Here is a 12,953-nt window from a genome sequence, read left to right as displayed (position 1 = left end):
CCCAAGCCACAAAAAAAAATATACACGATTGTGAAATCGGGAGTAGGGAACAGCCAGCATTCGTCCGATTTTTGGATTATGAAAAATATTTCTGGTTATCATCCGGATCAAGCGGTAAAAACCAGCGGGTGGAGGGTGCCTGAAAATATTCAGTTGGCAGATCCATTCTTCTTGAAGCCCCCCCTTTTATCTATTGGCCACATAAAGCAGGGGCCTGAATTCCCCATCTTACAAAAGACAGTTCTCGGCTAGATAGTGTCAGGGAGATGTGTAAAAATGTGGTACATCTCAGCTGCCAGGAGGAAGATTGTCGTCCGGTAGATCTGATCCGTTTGCCGTTTAAATCTGACTCAAATACTCTTGGTTCGTCATACGAAGTTGCGAAACGAATATTTTTGTCGCTAAAAAGAAATTGTCAAAGGACCCTTCGCTGAAGAAGATGTATCCACATGTCCACCACCAATGACAAAATTCCGAATACTCCGCACTCCGCGTTCCACGGCCACAAAGTACTTCAACTAAGTTGAGAGTAGTTTTCGATGCATCGAGCCGTACTTCCACGCAGGTAGCGTTGAATAACATCTTGATGGTAGGCCCAATTATCCAAGAGGAGCTGAACTCGACTCTGCTTCGGTTTAGATTGCATGAGTTTGCCCTTGCGGCTGACGTCGAAAAGATGTATCGCCAAGTGAGTGTGGACGAAGCTGACCGAAACTTCCAGCTCATAGTATGGAGGCGAGATCCTTCTCAGTCCCTGAAAATCTTTAAGTTAAACACCGTTACATATGGAACTTCGCCAGCACCCTTTTTGGCGTTTCGGTGTTTAATGCGGCTAGGAGAGATGGCGCAAGCACTCATCCAAAAGCCGCAAAGGTTATTCAGAATGATTTTTATGTTGACGATTTGTTGACTGGCGCCGGATGCGTTGAGGACCTGCAAAGCCTTCGAGACGAAGTTTCTCAAACTGCCCAGAGCTATCCTCATCTGATAGCGCTGTAATGCCACTTATGGCAGACTCAGACGTAACTAAGACCCCTAGCGTGGTTTGGTTACCGGTTAAAGATTACTTTTAATTTCGGTTGGATGACTCTTTCCTGGATCTTCGCGCGACAATAAATTATTTTGTCGGTGACTGCTTAACTTTTCGACCCATTTGGCCTCTTGTGTCCTTTAGTCACAAAGGCAAAGATGTTATTGCAGGAAATGTGGCTTCGAAAATTAGATTGGGACGAGTCGCTACCGATGCAGTTGCTTACATCGTGGGAGACGTTTAAAGCGACGCTTCTGCAGCTGCCTTAAATTAAGGTATCGCGATTCGTGAACACAGATCCACAAGTCCCGATTCAAATACATGGTTTCGCTGACGCTTCCATGCGAGCGTATGAAGCGTGCATCTACGTTCGGACTCAAACTGCTGAAGGTTTGAAAGTGTCTTTATTGACCGCCAAATCCCCACTCTTCAAGTTAGAGCTGGAGCCAGATAGCAGAGTCTTGAAGAAAAATGAAGGGCAGATGCCCTTTGCGCACTTGGCGCTTGTATTTGAAATCACTAGTTGTAGGGCGAAAGCGGGAGCCAATAAAGCTTTCGTCCGTTCGCTCTTGCGAACTCGCCCCGTCTCTCGCCACCGTAGCATAAGTTAGGTTCTAAGAGAAATTATTGAAATATTAAATTTAGTGATCAATCGAACGTCATTGTAACCACTCCTTTTCGTCGTCGTGCTTTCGAAATAGTTTCTTCACAAGTTTCGCCAAATAAATCGTCTCGAACTACTGCAGTCACTAGTGATAGCAGTAGAGTTCGCGAGTTGTTTTATTTTTTTCGATGAAAAACTATAAAAAATACCAACAAAAACACAAAAGCAATTTATTCGTGTCGGTTCGGTTAAAAAATTAAATTCCCCAATATTTCTGCCGTTCCTTGAGTTGCCCCAGACGTTTCTGCAAATTTAATTGCTTAATTTGCTGCTGCCGCCAAATGGAAGTAAAAAAGGAAGTTGCAATTATCAAGTCGGCCATCCAGGTATAGAGTGCTATAAGTTGAAACTTAATCTGTGGCGTTTTGTCATTGTGTTTTGGCCCATCTTTAAACTTTTTGCATTCGTGTAAAAATCGGTAGATAGTGAGCATTCTAACCAAGAAATACAAATTTGCATGTACTAACAACCAAAATTCAGCAATAAACATAATATATTTCGAATTATATGTAAATCGCTCTGGCCCATAAACAAGCAACCAATTTAGGGTATAAATAAAACAGCTGGAAAAAAGTGCAAATTGTGAAAAGTGTAGTTCTTAAAAATAAGCGGCAAAAACTTTCGCCGCATTTTGTCTGAACATTTTCCCGCTCTTTTCAGAATTTTCCCGCACTGTTCCAGATTTCGGCATCAGGCTTAAATATTCGATGCCCTTAGTTATTGAGCAGTGTATCATTCTCCGTTAGCATTTGCCTAGGAAGAGCCGCTGGCCGCATACACACGCACACCGACACCGCTGCCGCTATTTCGAGTTATCTTTGGTCGTTTTCGTTCTCGATCGCTGCAGCAGTGCAATTTTCGGTCTGCCTAAACGTTTGTTCGTTTTTTCGGTACGCTTGAGCTTGAGCGTTAGCTCCCCTACAGTGCGTGCGTGCGGCATATTACTGTCGCATATAAATTTTTCGCTGTACTTCTCTCGGCACTTAGCCTCCTTACTCGTTGATTTTTTATTAGATTATTTAACAAATAAATAATTTAATAAAAATAAGTATTAAACACCTCTTCGATACCAACAAAATAAATACAAATAAACGCAATGGCAACTAAGGATATCGAAGAGCTTAAACACCATCGAGATGTTTGCGTGAAAAGTATTAACCAAACTTATCGCCATTTAAAAGAAGCTAAATTATAAGTAAATCCGGTTGAGCTTGAGTGTCGATTAGAGATTCTAAATACGCACATTGAAAATGCTTCACTTTTGCAAAACCAAATAGAAGTGAAAGATACAAAAGATGTATACCGCGAAGAGTTGGAAGAGAGGGCAGTAATGACAAAGTCATTGCTGATTTCGACTTTAAATAAATGCAAACAAATTAATTTGCAAAAAATTTCCCAGCCTTCAGCTACAGCCTTGAGAACCGTCATCGACACTGTCACAGCCTTATATGACTCCTTGCTGTCTATTGGGGATGATAGACGCATTACTAACGCTATTTTAATACATTTGGTAATGAGCAAGGTCGATGCAGGAACTAAAAGAAAATGGGAAGAACAGTTAGATTATACTTCGCATCCACTTTGGAGCGAATGTCAGGCGGCCCTCAACAGGCGATACCAACACTTGGTAGCGGAAGGGGCTTCTAAGCCCAAAACTGTTCAGCAGACCCAATCTAACCCTTACAGGAAAGGAATCAAACTTCGGCCAGCCGAAGTTCATATACCCTTGCAGCTATTTCAAAAACTAAACACTCTTGAAAACGTTAATATTATGATTTACTTGCGTGTATTTTTAAAAACATTGAAGCTATGATGATTTGCAGCTTCATTATTTGATAGTTACTATGGCAGCTATACGATTGTTCCTATGGGAGCTATATGCTATAGTCGTCCAATTTTGATGAAATTTAAACCGTAATTCTGTAATATTTAACCATTAAACCATCTAAAAAAATTAAAAAACACCAAAGTTATAATTTTTTTTTATTTATTTTTCCGATTGTTCCTATGGGAGCTATATGCTATAGTCGTCCGATCCGGCTCGATCCGACTTATATACTACCCGCAATAGAAAGACACCTTTGGGAAAGTTTCATGCGGATAGCTTTAAAACTGAGAGACTAGTTTGGGTAGAAACGGACGGACAGACGGACATGGCTTGATCGACTCTCCTAGGGATGCTGATCAAGAATATATACAATATATATATACAGATGTCTCCTTCACTGCGTTGCAAACTTCTGACTGAAATTATAATACCCTCTGCAAGGGTATAAAAAGGATGGAAATAGGAGTTTTTCGTTTGTCGCTGCCAGGTACGGTTCTGTTCAATGCGTGTATTGCAACTCAGCTGAACATCAGATTGGAAACTGGACTTCCTTCGCAGTCCTAACAGTTCAGCAAAGATTCGATTTCGCTAAAAGAGCACCCTTATGCATTAAATGCTTAAGAAAGGGTCACAAGGTCAAAAATGCAAATCGAACAGATGTAGAGTGTGCAATTCCTCACATCACACTTTGCTACACATATATTCCCAAAACACAAATCTCGCGTTGCCACCCCCTTCTCAGCCCACGCTCATGCAGGAGTCTCCATCCACGTCGCATGTTTTGCATGCAAATGCATCGGATCGAGTCATTCTTGCAACTGCTGTTGTGAGCGTCCAAACCAAAAGCGGCGAGTTTGTATTAGCTCGAGCGTTGCTCGACTCTGGTTCACAAATAAATTTTGTGACCGATGAGCTCGCTTACAGGCTCAAAATTACAAGAGAGGACGTGTGCATGAGCTTGCGAGGCATTGGTGGAACTAATGCCCGAGCCACAAAAAAAAATACACACGATTGTGAAGTCGGGAGTAGGGAACAGCCAGCTTTCGTCCGATTTTTGGATTATGAAAAATATTTCTGGTTATCATCCGGATCAAGCGGTGAACACCAGCGGGTGGAGGGTGCCTGAAAATATTCAGTTGGCAGATCCATTCTTCTTCAAGCCCCAAAAAATAGATATGCTTATCGGCGCTGATACGTTCTTTGAATTTTTATCTATTGGCCAGATAAAGCAGGGGCCTGAATTCCCCTTCTTACAAAAGACAGTTCTCGGCTGGATAGTGTCAGGTAGATGTGCCTCTAAAAATAATAAAAACGCTGAAAAAATGGTACATCTCTGCTGCCAGGAGGAAGCGTTGGAGTCAATTGACACAACCCTGCAGAAATTTTGGTCTGTGGAGGACTTGCCGCCCAAGGCTTAAGTGTATACTCCTGAGCAATAACTCTGTCAACAACACTTTGAGAAAAATACTCAAAGATTGTCGTCCGGTAGATTTTCGGTTCGTTTGCCGTTTAAATCTGACTCAAATATTCTTGGTTCGTCATACGAAGTTGCGAAACGTAGATTTTTGTCGCTAGAAATAATATTGTCAAAGGACCCTTCGCTGAGGAAGATGTATATTGAATTCATGGAGGAATATGTTTCACTGGGCCACATGTCTTCCACCAATGACAAAATTCCGAATACTCCGCACTATTTCATTCCGCACCAATGCGTTCCACGGCCACAAAGTTCTTCAACTAAGTTGAGAGTAGTTTTCGATGCATCGAGCCGTACTTCCACGCAGGTAGCGTTGAATGACATCTTGATGGTAGGCCCAACTATCCAAAAGGAGCTGTACTCGACTCTGCTTCGGTTTAGATTGCTTAAGTTTGCCCTTGCGGCCGACGTCAGGGTAGACGAAGCTGACCGAAACTTCCAGCTCATAGTATGGAGACGAGATCCTTCTCAGTCCCTGAAAATCTTTAAGTTAAACACCGTTACATATGGAACTTCGCCAGCACCCTTTTTGGCGTTTCGGTGTTTAATGCGGCTAGGAGAGATGGCGCAAGCGACTCATCCAAAAGCCGCAAAGGTTATTCAGAATGATTTTTATGTTGACGATTTGTTGACTGGCGCCGGATGCGTTGAGGACCTGCAAAGCCTTCGAGACGAAGTTTCTCAAACTGCCCAGAGTTATCCTCATCTGATAGCGCTGTAATGCCACTTATGGCAGACTCAGACGTAACTAAGACCCCTAGCGTGGATTGATAACCGGTTAAAGATTACTTTCAATTTCGGTTGGATGACTCTTTCCTGGATCTTCGCGCGACAAAACGGATTATTTTGTCGGTGACTGCTCGACTTTTCGACCCACTTGGCTTCTTGTGTCCTTTGGTCACAAAGGCAAAGATGTTGTTGCAGGAACTGTGGCTTCGAAAATTATATTGGGACGAGTCGCTACATCGTGGGAGACGTTTAAAGCGACGCTTCTGCAGCTGCCTTAAATTAAGGTATCGCGATTCGTGAACACAGATCCACAAGTCCCGATTCAAATACATGGTTTCGCTGACGCTTCCATGCGAGCGTATGGAGCGTGCATCTACGTTCGGACTCAAACTGCTAAAGGTTTGAAAGTGTCTTTATTGAACAATTACGGTGGAAGAGCCACATAAAAGGAACGGCCCAGTGCAATGCACAAACTGTCAGGAGTATGGACACCAGGACATACTGCACACTCCAATCAGTCTGTGTTTTTCTGGAGACTTTCACAATTCCGCAAACTGCCCTGCCAGCAAAAAAGACCCCCAAAAGAAGAAATGTGGAAACTGCAGGGGAATTCACACGGCTAACTACAGCGGCTGTGTGGTCTACAAGGAGTAGAAAAACCGCATGCGACGAGTGACAACCACGCACCATCAAAATCCTCAAAACTTGTAGACATACTCAAAAACGCAGGAAGTTTTTTTGGCACGGCTGCAAGATCCTCATTTGGTCAGCTATATACCCAGAAGGGCTTCCCATACGCCGATGTCCTTCGATCAGAAACGAAAAACCCACTCCACTCTAATCTAGGAAACCTTCAGCAGGTCCCAGGACAGTCACATGATGGTTACCATGCAACAAAGTATGATAGAATTTATGTCCTTCACGAAAACGACCATGCGAACACTAACTTATTGCAGGCCATGTCTATCATAGTGCAGCCAGGTAACGGAAACCTTTTTATAGTCGCCGTATGCTGCCCGCCTCGCTTTACAATCTCTGAAGGACAATTAATGGATTTTTACAGTTTACTTGGAGATCACTTCATAGCTGCAGGAGACTATAATGCTAAACATACGCACTGGGCAAATTGGACTATATTTCCCCTGGTACCGGCACATACTGGCCAGCAGACCCCAGAAAAGTCCCTGACTTATTAGATTTTGCGGTGACAAATAACAATCCACGTAATATAATAAGCGCCAAAGCGCTTTCGGACCTGTCATCTGACCATTCGCCAGTGATTATATCTCTTTTTTAAAGCCCAGAAACCACAGACCACCCCCACAGGCTGACATCGCACAGAACCAACTGCCTAAAATATAAAAAGCTCAACATTGAAGCAGACATCGACTGTTCTACCGATGCTTTTGAAGATATACTAGTGGCAGCAGCCACTATTTCAACACCAAAAGGAATGGATGTACAAACCAAAAGAAATCTACAAATTGAACAGCTTGTACTGGAAAAGAGGCGACTGCGACGTTCTTGGCAAACCAACAGATCACCATCCTCAAAACAACGTCTTAAGGAAGCCACACGCACACTAAACCGAGCCCTGAAGAAAGACGCTGAAAAGGCACAACTACGGTACATCAAAAAACTTTCGCCAACGAATACAAAATATCATCTATGGAGGGCTCACCCAAACCTGAGCTCTCCAATCGAAACAGTCACTCTGATAAGAAATTCCTCAGGTTGCTGGGCCCGCAGCGACGAAGATAGAGCCGAAACTTTTGCTTTACATCTCCGGAAAGCCTTCCAGCCGAACTCAGCCACTTGTCCATTTATGTTACCACAAACCGAATCTGAAACAAATTCCATACCAACACAGTATCAGCCAAAGGGGATCGCGAAATTCATAGGGGAACTTAAACAAAAAAAAGACCCGGGCTGTGACCTTATAACCCCAAAAATAATAATTGAACTTCCAAACTCTGCTATCGAGGTTATTTGTAAACCCTTCAATGGGATAATACGTCTCGGTTACTACCCTAGAAAATGGAAAAAAATCTAATATTATAATGATACCGAAACCCAGAAAAGACCACACATTCGCACAGCCTTCGAGCATCGGGAATACTGTAGCGCAATATACCTCGATGTATCTCAAGCTTTCGATAGAGTCTGGCTCGATGGCCTCATGAATTAAATCAAAACAAACTTGACTACATACACTCATAAGCTACTTGAGTCGAATCTCTACAACAAAGACTTCGCAGTAAGGTGCAACCCAACAACATCTGATAACTACATTATCGAAGCTGGAGTCCCGCAAGGAAGCGCACTTGGACCTACTCTGTTCGTCCTATGTACAGCGGATATTCCTACGAATGAGCAGCTAACAACATCTACGTTCGCTGACGACACTGCAATTTTAAGTCGCAAGCAACAACACAACTAGCCAATCACCTCATCGTAGTAGAAAGCTGTCTATCTGACGAGCATATTAAAATAAATGAACAAAAATACAAACTCATTACGTTTACTCTGAACAGGCAAACTTGCCTTCCACTATCACTGAATAGTACGCAGATTTTCCAAGTCAACGAAGTAACGTATCTTTGCGTTCACCTAGACAGTCGACTAACCTAGAGAAGACACATCGAATGCAAGAAACTACATTTAAAACTAAAATCGAGCAGCTTCCACTGGATCTTAAACGCTCTATTGCCCCTGCGTCTGGAATACAATTCCTCTCTCAAGCCCATCTGGACATATGGCAATAGTTCTTATATTTTTAAATGGATTAACATTACTTTTGGAAGCTATTATATCCACCGAGTTTCACACTTACGCATTCACTACTGCTGCATATGCCTTTTGGAAGCGTCAGCAAATCTATGAAGCTGTATTACAAAACAATTTTCGGAACAAATCCATCTTGGGATTTGAATTTTTTTTTAATATAACAAATTTTCTCTATAATTCTTCCAACAATCTTTGTCTTCCTTGGACTATTCTTGATGCCACTCACTTTCATTCACATTCACATTCCTGAAATAGTGACAGGAGCCGGCCATCTTAAGGGATCATATATCTTTGATACTGTCGATAACACTATCCTCTTGTTTGGATTCTTTGATTTCCCGAAATTTACTTTAAATTTAAATAAATCCCTTTGAGGTTCCCATTAAAGCCCCAGAGTCTCAACGCTTTTATTTTCCTCAATAGCAAGCAGTTTGTTATCTCCTGTGTCCTTAACAGTTTGCGTTATTTACAATGGTTGGAAATCCATTTCCTAAAACTAAATCCTAATTTTGTAGTTCTTGTGAAATATGTTTAATTAAATTGTTGGCATCTTCTACAGAATCTGGCCCTGTCATTAGGTCATCGATAAAGAAATCACTTCCAATTATTTCAATGTTTTACAAAAAAAAAAAAATACAAAATAAGCGAAAAGACGCTAAAACAGAACTAAAAAATTATTCAACTAAAAAAAATGATATATATACAACAAGTGCATAATTTTTTTTATAAGAGTGCCAAGCTAAAAAAAGCTTAATGAGCGACGAACAAAATAAAGATGAGACGGGTACTTCTCGTATATATCAACTCCCGATCCCGGTCTTGCTCTCCCTCTCTACTTACTCTTACACCTTCTTCTAAGGCGTGGAATCGACCACTGGAGCACCAACAATATGCAGCGGTAAAACGAATTACAACAGCTTTGCCCTCCTAGCTGAAATTCAACCAGAACTAAATCAAGTGACTCAACCGAAACCGAATCCTCCACTAATTTACATTAGGGAGAAAAGCTTGAACGCCCTGGTCAACAAAATTGTTGCGCTGGGTATATTCACGAAATCAAACTTCAGACCAAATCTGAAGAACATTTCCGAGTTGAGTCCAAATACCTTGAGGAAGCAAAGAAAAACTACTTCACATACCAACTAAAAAGCAGCAAGGACTCGCAAGTTGGATTAAAAGGAATCGAGCCCGATGTAACCCCTAATGAAGTTATGGATGCCCTCAAAGAAAACGGGTTTTCTGCAAGGAACGTTAGCAACAAAAACAGAAAGCCACAACCTTCAAGGAAGAGCTGGAGCCAGATAGCAGAGTCTTGAAGAAAAATGAAGTGCATCCTATCTATAACCTGCAATACCTATTGCACCGGTGGAGGAGCCACATAGCGGAACGGCCCAGTGCAATGCACAAACTGTCAGGAGTATGGACACACCAGAACATACTGCTTACTCCGATTAGTCTGTGTGGAGAATTTCACAATTCCGCAAACTGCCCTGCCAACAAGGAAGACCCCCAAAAGAAGAAATGTGGAAACTGCGGAGGCTGTGTGGTGTAGAAGGAGTTGAAAACCGCATGCGACGAGTGACAACCACGCGCCATCAAAATCCTCAAAACTTGTACACTTACTCAAAAATGACGCCGCAAGTTTTTTTCGGCACGGCTGCAATATCCTCATTTGGTCAGCTTAATACCCAGAAGTGCTTCTCTTCGATGTCCTTCGATCAGGAACGAAAAACCTACTCCAGTCTAATATAGGAAACCTTCAGCAGATCTCAGGACAATCACAGTTACCATGCAACAAAGTATGTTCGAATATATGTCCTTCATGAAAACGACCACGCAAACACTGGCTCAAAAGCAGAACATGGTCTTACGGTTGCTTGCAGCTAAGCAATCCAAATGATTGATGTCAAATCTACGAATAACCATATGGAACGCCAATGGCGTATCCCGGCACAAACTTGAAAAAAACACAGTTCCGGAATGTAAATCATATCGACATTATGCTTCTGGTAGAGACGCACCTCACAAGCAAATACAACTTTCTACCGCACAGATCATCCAGATGGTAAAGCTCCCGTCGGAACCGGAATCCTCAACAGGGAACGCTTCAAGCTCCGTTTTCACCAACGGTTTGCAACTAACTACTTGCAGGCCTCGTCTAGCCAGGTAACGGAAACCTATCTATAGCCACTGTACACTGCCCGCCTCGCTTTACAATTTCTGAAGCACAATTCATGGATTTTTACAACTTACTTGGAGATCGCTTCATAGCTGCAGGAGACTATAATGATAAAGATACGCACCGGAGATAACGACTCGTGACTCTCAAAGGAAGGCAATTGTATAATGCAATCATAATACTGAGCAACAATTTGGACTGTTTCCCTTTGTAGCCCAGAACAGTCCCTGAATTATTAGATTTTGCGGTTACAAAAAACATTCCACGCAACATCTCTCATCTGACCATTCGCCAGTGCTTATAACTCTTCATCAAAGCCCAGAAACCACAGACCACCCCACAGGCTGACATCGCACAGAACCCACTGGTTAAAATATAAAAAGTATGTTAGTTCTCACATTGAACTAAACCCGCAGCTCAAAGCGGACATCGACTGTTCTACCGATGCTCTTGATGCTCCGATGCTCGTGGCAGCAGCCACTATTTCAACACCAAAATGGATGGACGTGCAATCCAACCATTTCAAAACAAATCTACAAATTGAACAGCTTGTACTGGAAAAGAGGCGACTGCGACGTGCTTGGCAAACCAACAGATCGCCATCCTCAAAACAACGTCTTTAGGAAGCCACACGCACACTAAACCGAGACCTGAAGAAAAACGCTGCAAAAATCTACGGTACATCAAATAACTTTCGCCAACGAATACAAAATATCCTCTGTGAAGAGCTCACCCAAACCTGAACTCTCCAATCGAAACAGTCACCCCGATAAAAAATTCATCAGGTAGCTGAGCCCACAGCTGCGAAGATAGAGCCAAAGCTTTTGCTTCACATCTCCGAAAAGTCTTCCAGCCGAACTCAGCCATTGGTCTATTTGCGTTACCGCAAACCGAATCTGAAAAAAATTCCATACCAACGCAGTTTCAGACAAAGGAGATCGCGAAGGTCATAGGGGAACTGAAAACGAAAAAGAACCTGGGCGGTGACCTTATAACCCCAAAAATCATAATTGAACTTCCAAACTTTGCTATCAACGTTATTTGTAAGCACTTTAATAAGATATTACGTCTCGGCTACTATTCTAGAAAATGAAAAAAAAATTTACTATCATAATGATTACGAAACCCGGAAAAGACCACACAGTTGGAAAAATTCCTTTTAACACGCATAATACCATATTGGGAAGCACACAATGCCATCCCAGCACATCAATTTGGCTTCCGTCAAAGCCATGGAACAATCGAACAAGTTAACATATTAAAATCAGAATTTCGCACAGCCTTCGAGCATCGGGAATACTGCAGCGCAATATTCCTCGATGTATATCAAGCTTTCGATCGAGTCTGGCTGGATGGCCTTATGTATAAAATCAATACAAACTTGCCTACATACACTCATAAGCTACTTGAGTCTCTACAACAGAGTCTTGCAGTAAGGTGAAACAGAACAACATCTGACGACTACATTATTGAAGCTGGAGTCCCGCAAGGAAGCGCTCTCGGACCTACTCTGTTCGTCCTATATACAAATGGGCAGCTAACAACATCTACGTTCGCTGGCGACACTGCAATCTTAAGTCGCTCTAGGTGCCCAAACCGAGCAACAACACAACTAGCCAATCACATCGTCGTAGTAGAGAGGTGGCTATCTAACTGGCGTATCAAAATAAATGAACAAAAATGCAAACATTACGTTTACTCTGAACAGGCAAACAAGCCCTCCACTATCATTGAATAGTACGCAGATTCCCCAAGTTATCGAAGTAACGTATTTCGGCGTTCACCTAGACAGAAGACTAACCTGGAGAAGACACATCGAATGCAAAAAACTACGTTTAAAACTAAAAGCCAGCAGCTTCAACTGGATCTTAAACGCTCGATCGCCCCTGCGTCTGGAATACAAGGCCCTGCTGTACAATTTCACTCTGAAGCCCATCTGGACATATGGCTCCCAGCTATAGCGCGCACAATCAAAAATCCTGAGAACTATCACTGGGGCACCATGGTATTTTCGCAACCAAAACATCCACAGGGACCTCGGACAACCACAGTAAAAGATGAAATAGACAAACAAAAAGCGACCCACAATGAAAAACTATCTGTGTACCCAATTCATCACGCAAGAGGCTTGACTCTGGTTTTCAGCAGAACCCGCCTACAAGGCAACGACCTTTAAATCTAGCAATAATTCTCAGGGCCCCATAACTCAATCATACGACTGTTAGTTAGGTTAGGTTAGATTAGGTTAGGTTAGAGCAG

General features: G+C 42.4%; 1 protein-coding gene across 2 annotated transcripts in view; it reads right to left on the bottom strand.

Annotated features, from left to right (window-relative positions):
* Positions 1 to 12,953, bottom strand: part of LOC128263953 (meiosis regulator and mRNA stability factor 1-like) — a 518,128-nt gene that overhangs the window by 265,736 nt on the left and 239,439 nt on the right. For both annotated transcript variants that reach the window (XM_052999232.1, XM_052999231.1), the window contains exon 3: positions 7,410 to 7,572. In XM_052999232.1, coding sequence (XP_052855192.1) covers positions 7,410 to 7,572 — 163 coding nt within the window. The remainder of the gene's footprint in view (positions 1 to 7,409; positions 7,573 to 12,953) is intronic.

Source organism: Drosophila gunungcola, unplaced genomic scaffold, assembly GCF_025200985.1.
Source record: "Drosophila gunungcola strain Sukarami unplaced genomic scaffold, Dgunungcola_SK_2 000033F, whole genome shotgun sequence".
Classification (NCBI taxonomy): Eukaryota; Metazoa; Arthropoda; class Insecta; order Diptera; family Drosophilidae; genus Drosophila; species Drosophila gunungcola.
This window is presented reverse-complemented; position numbering and strand designations above follow the sequence as displayed.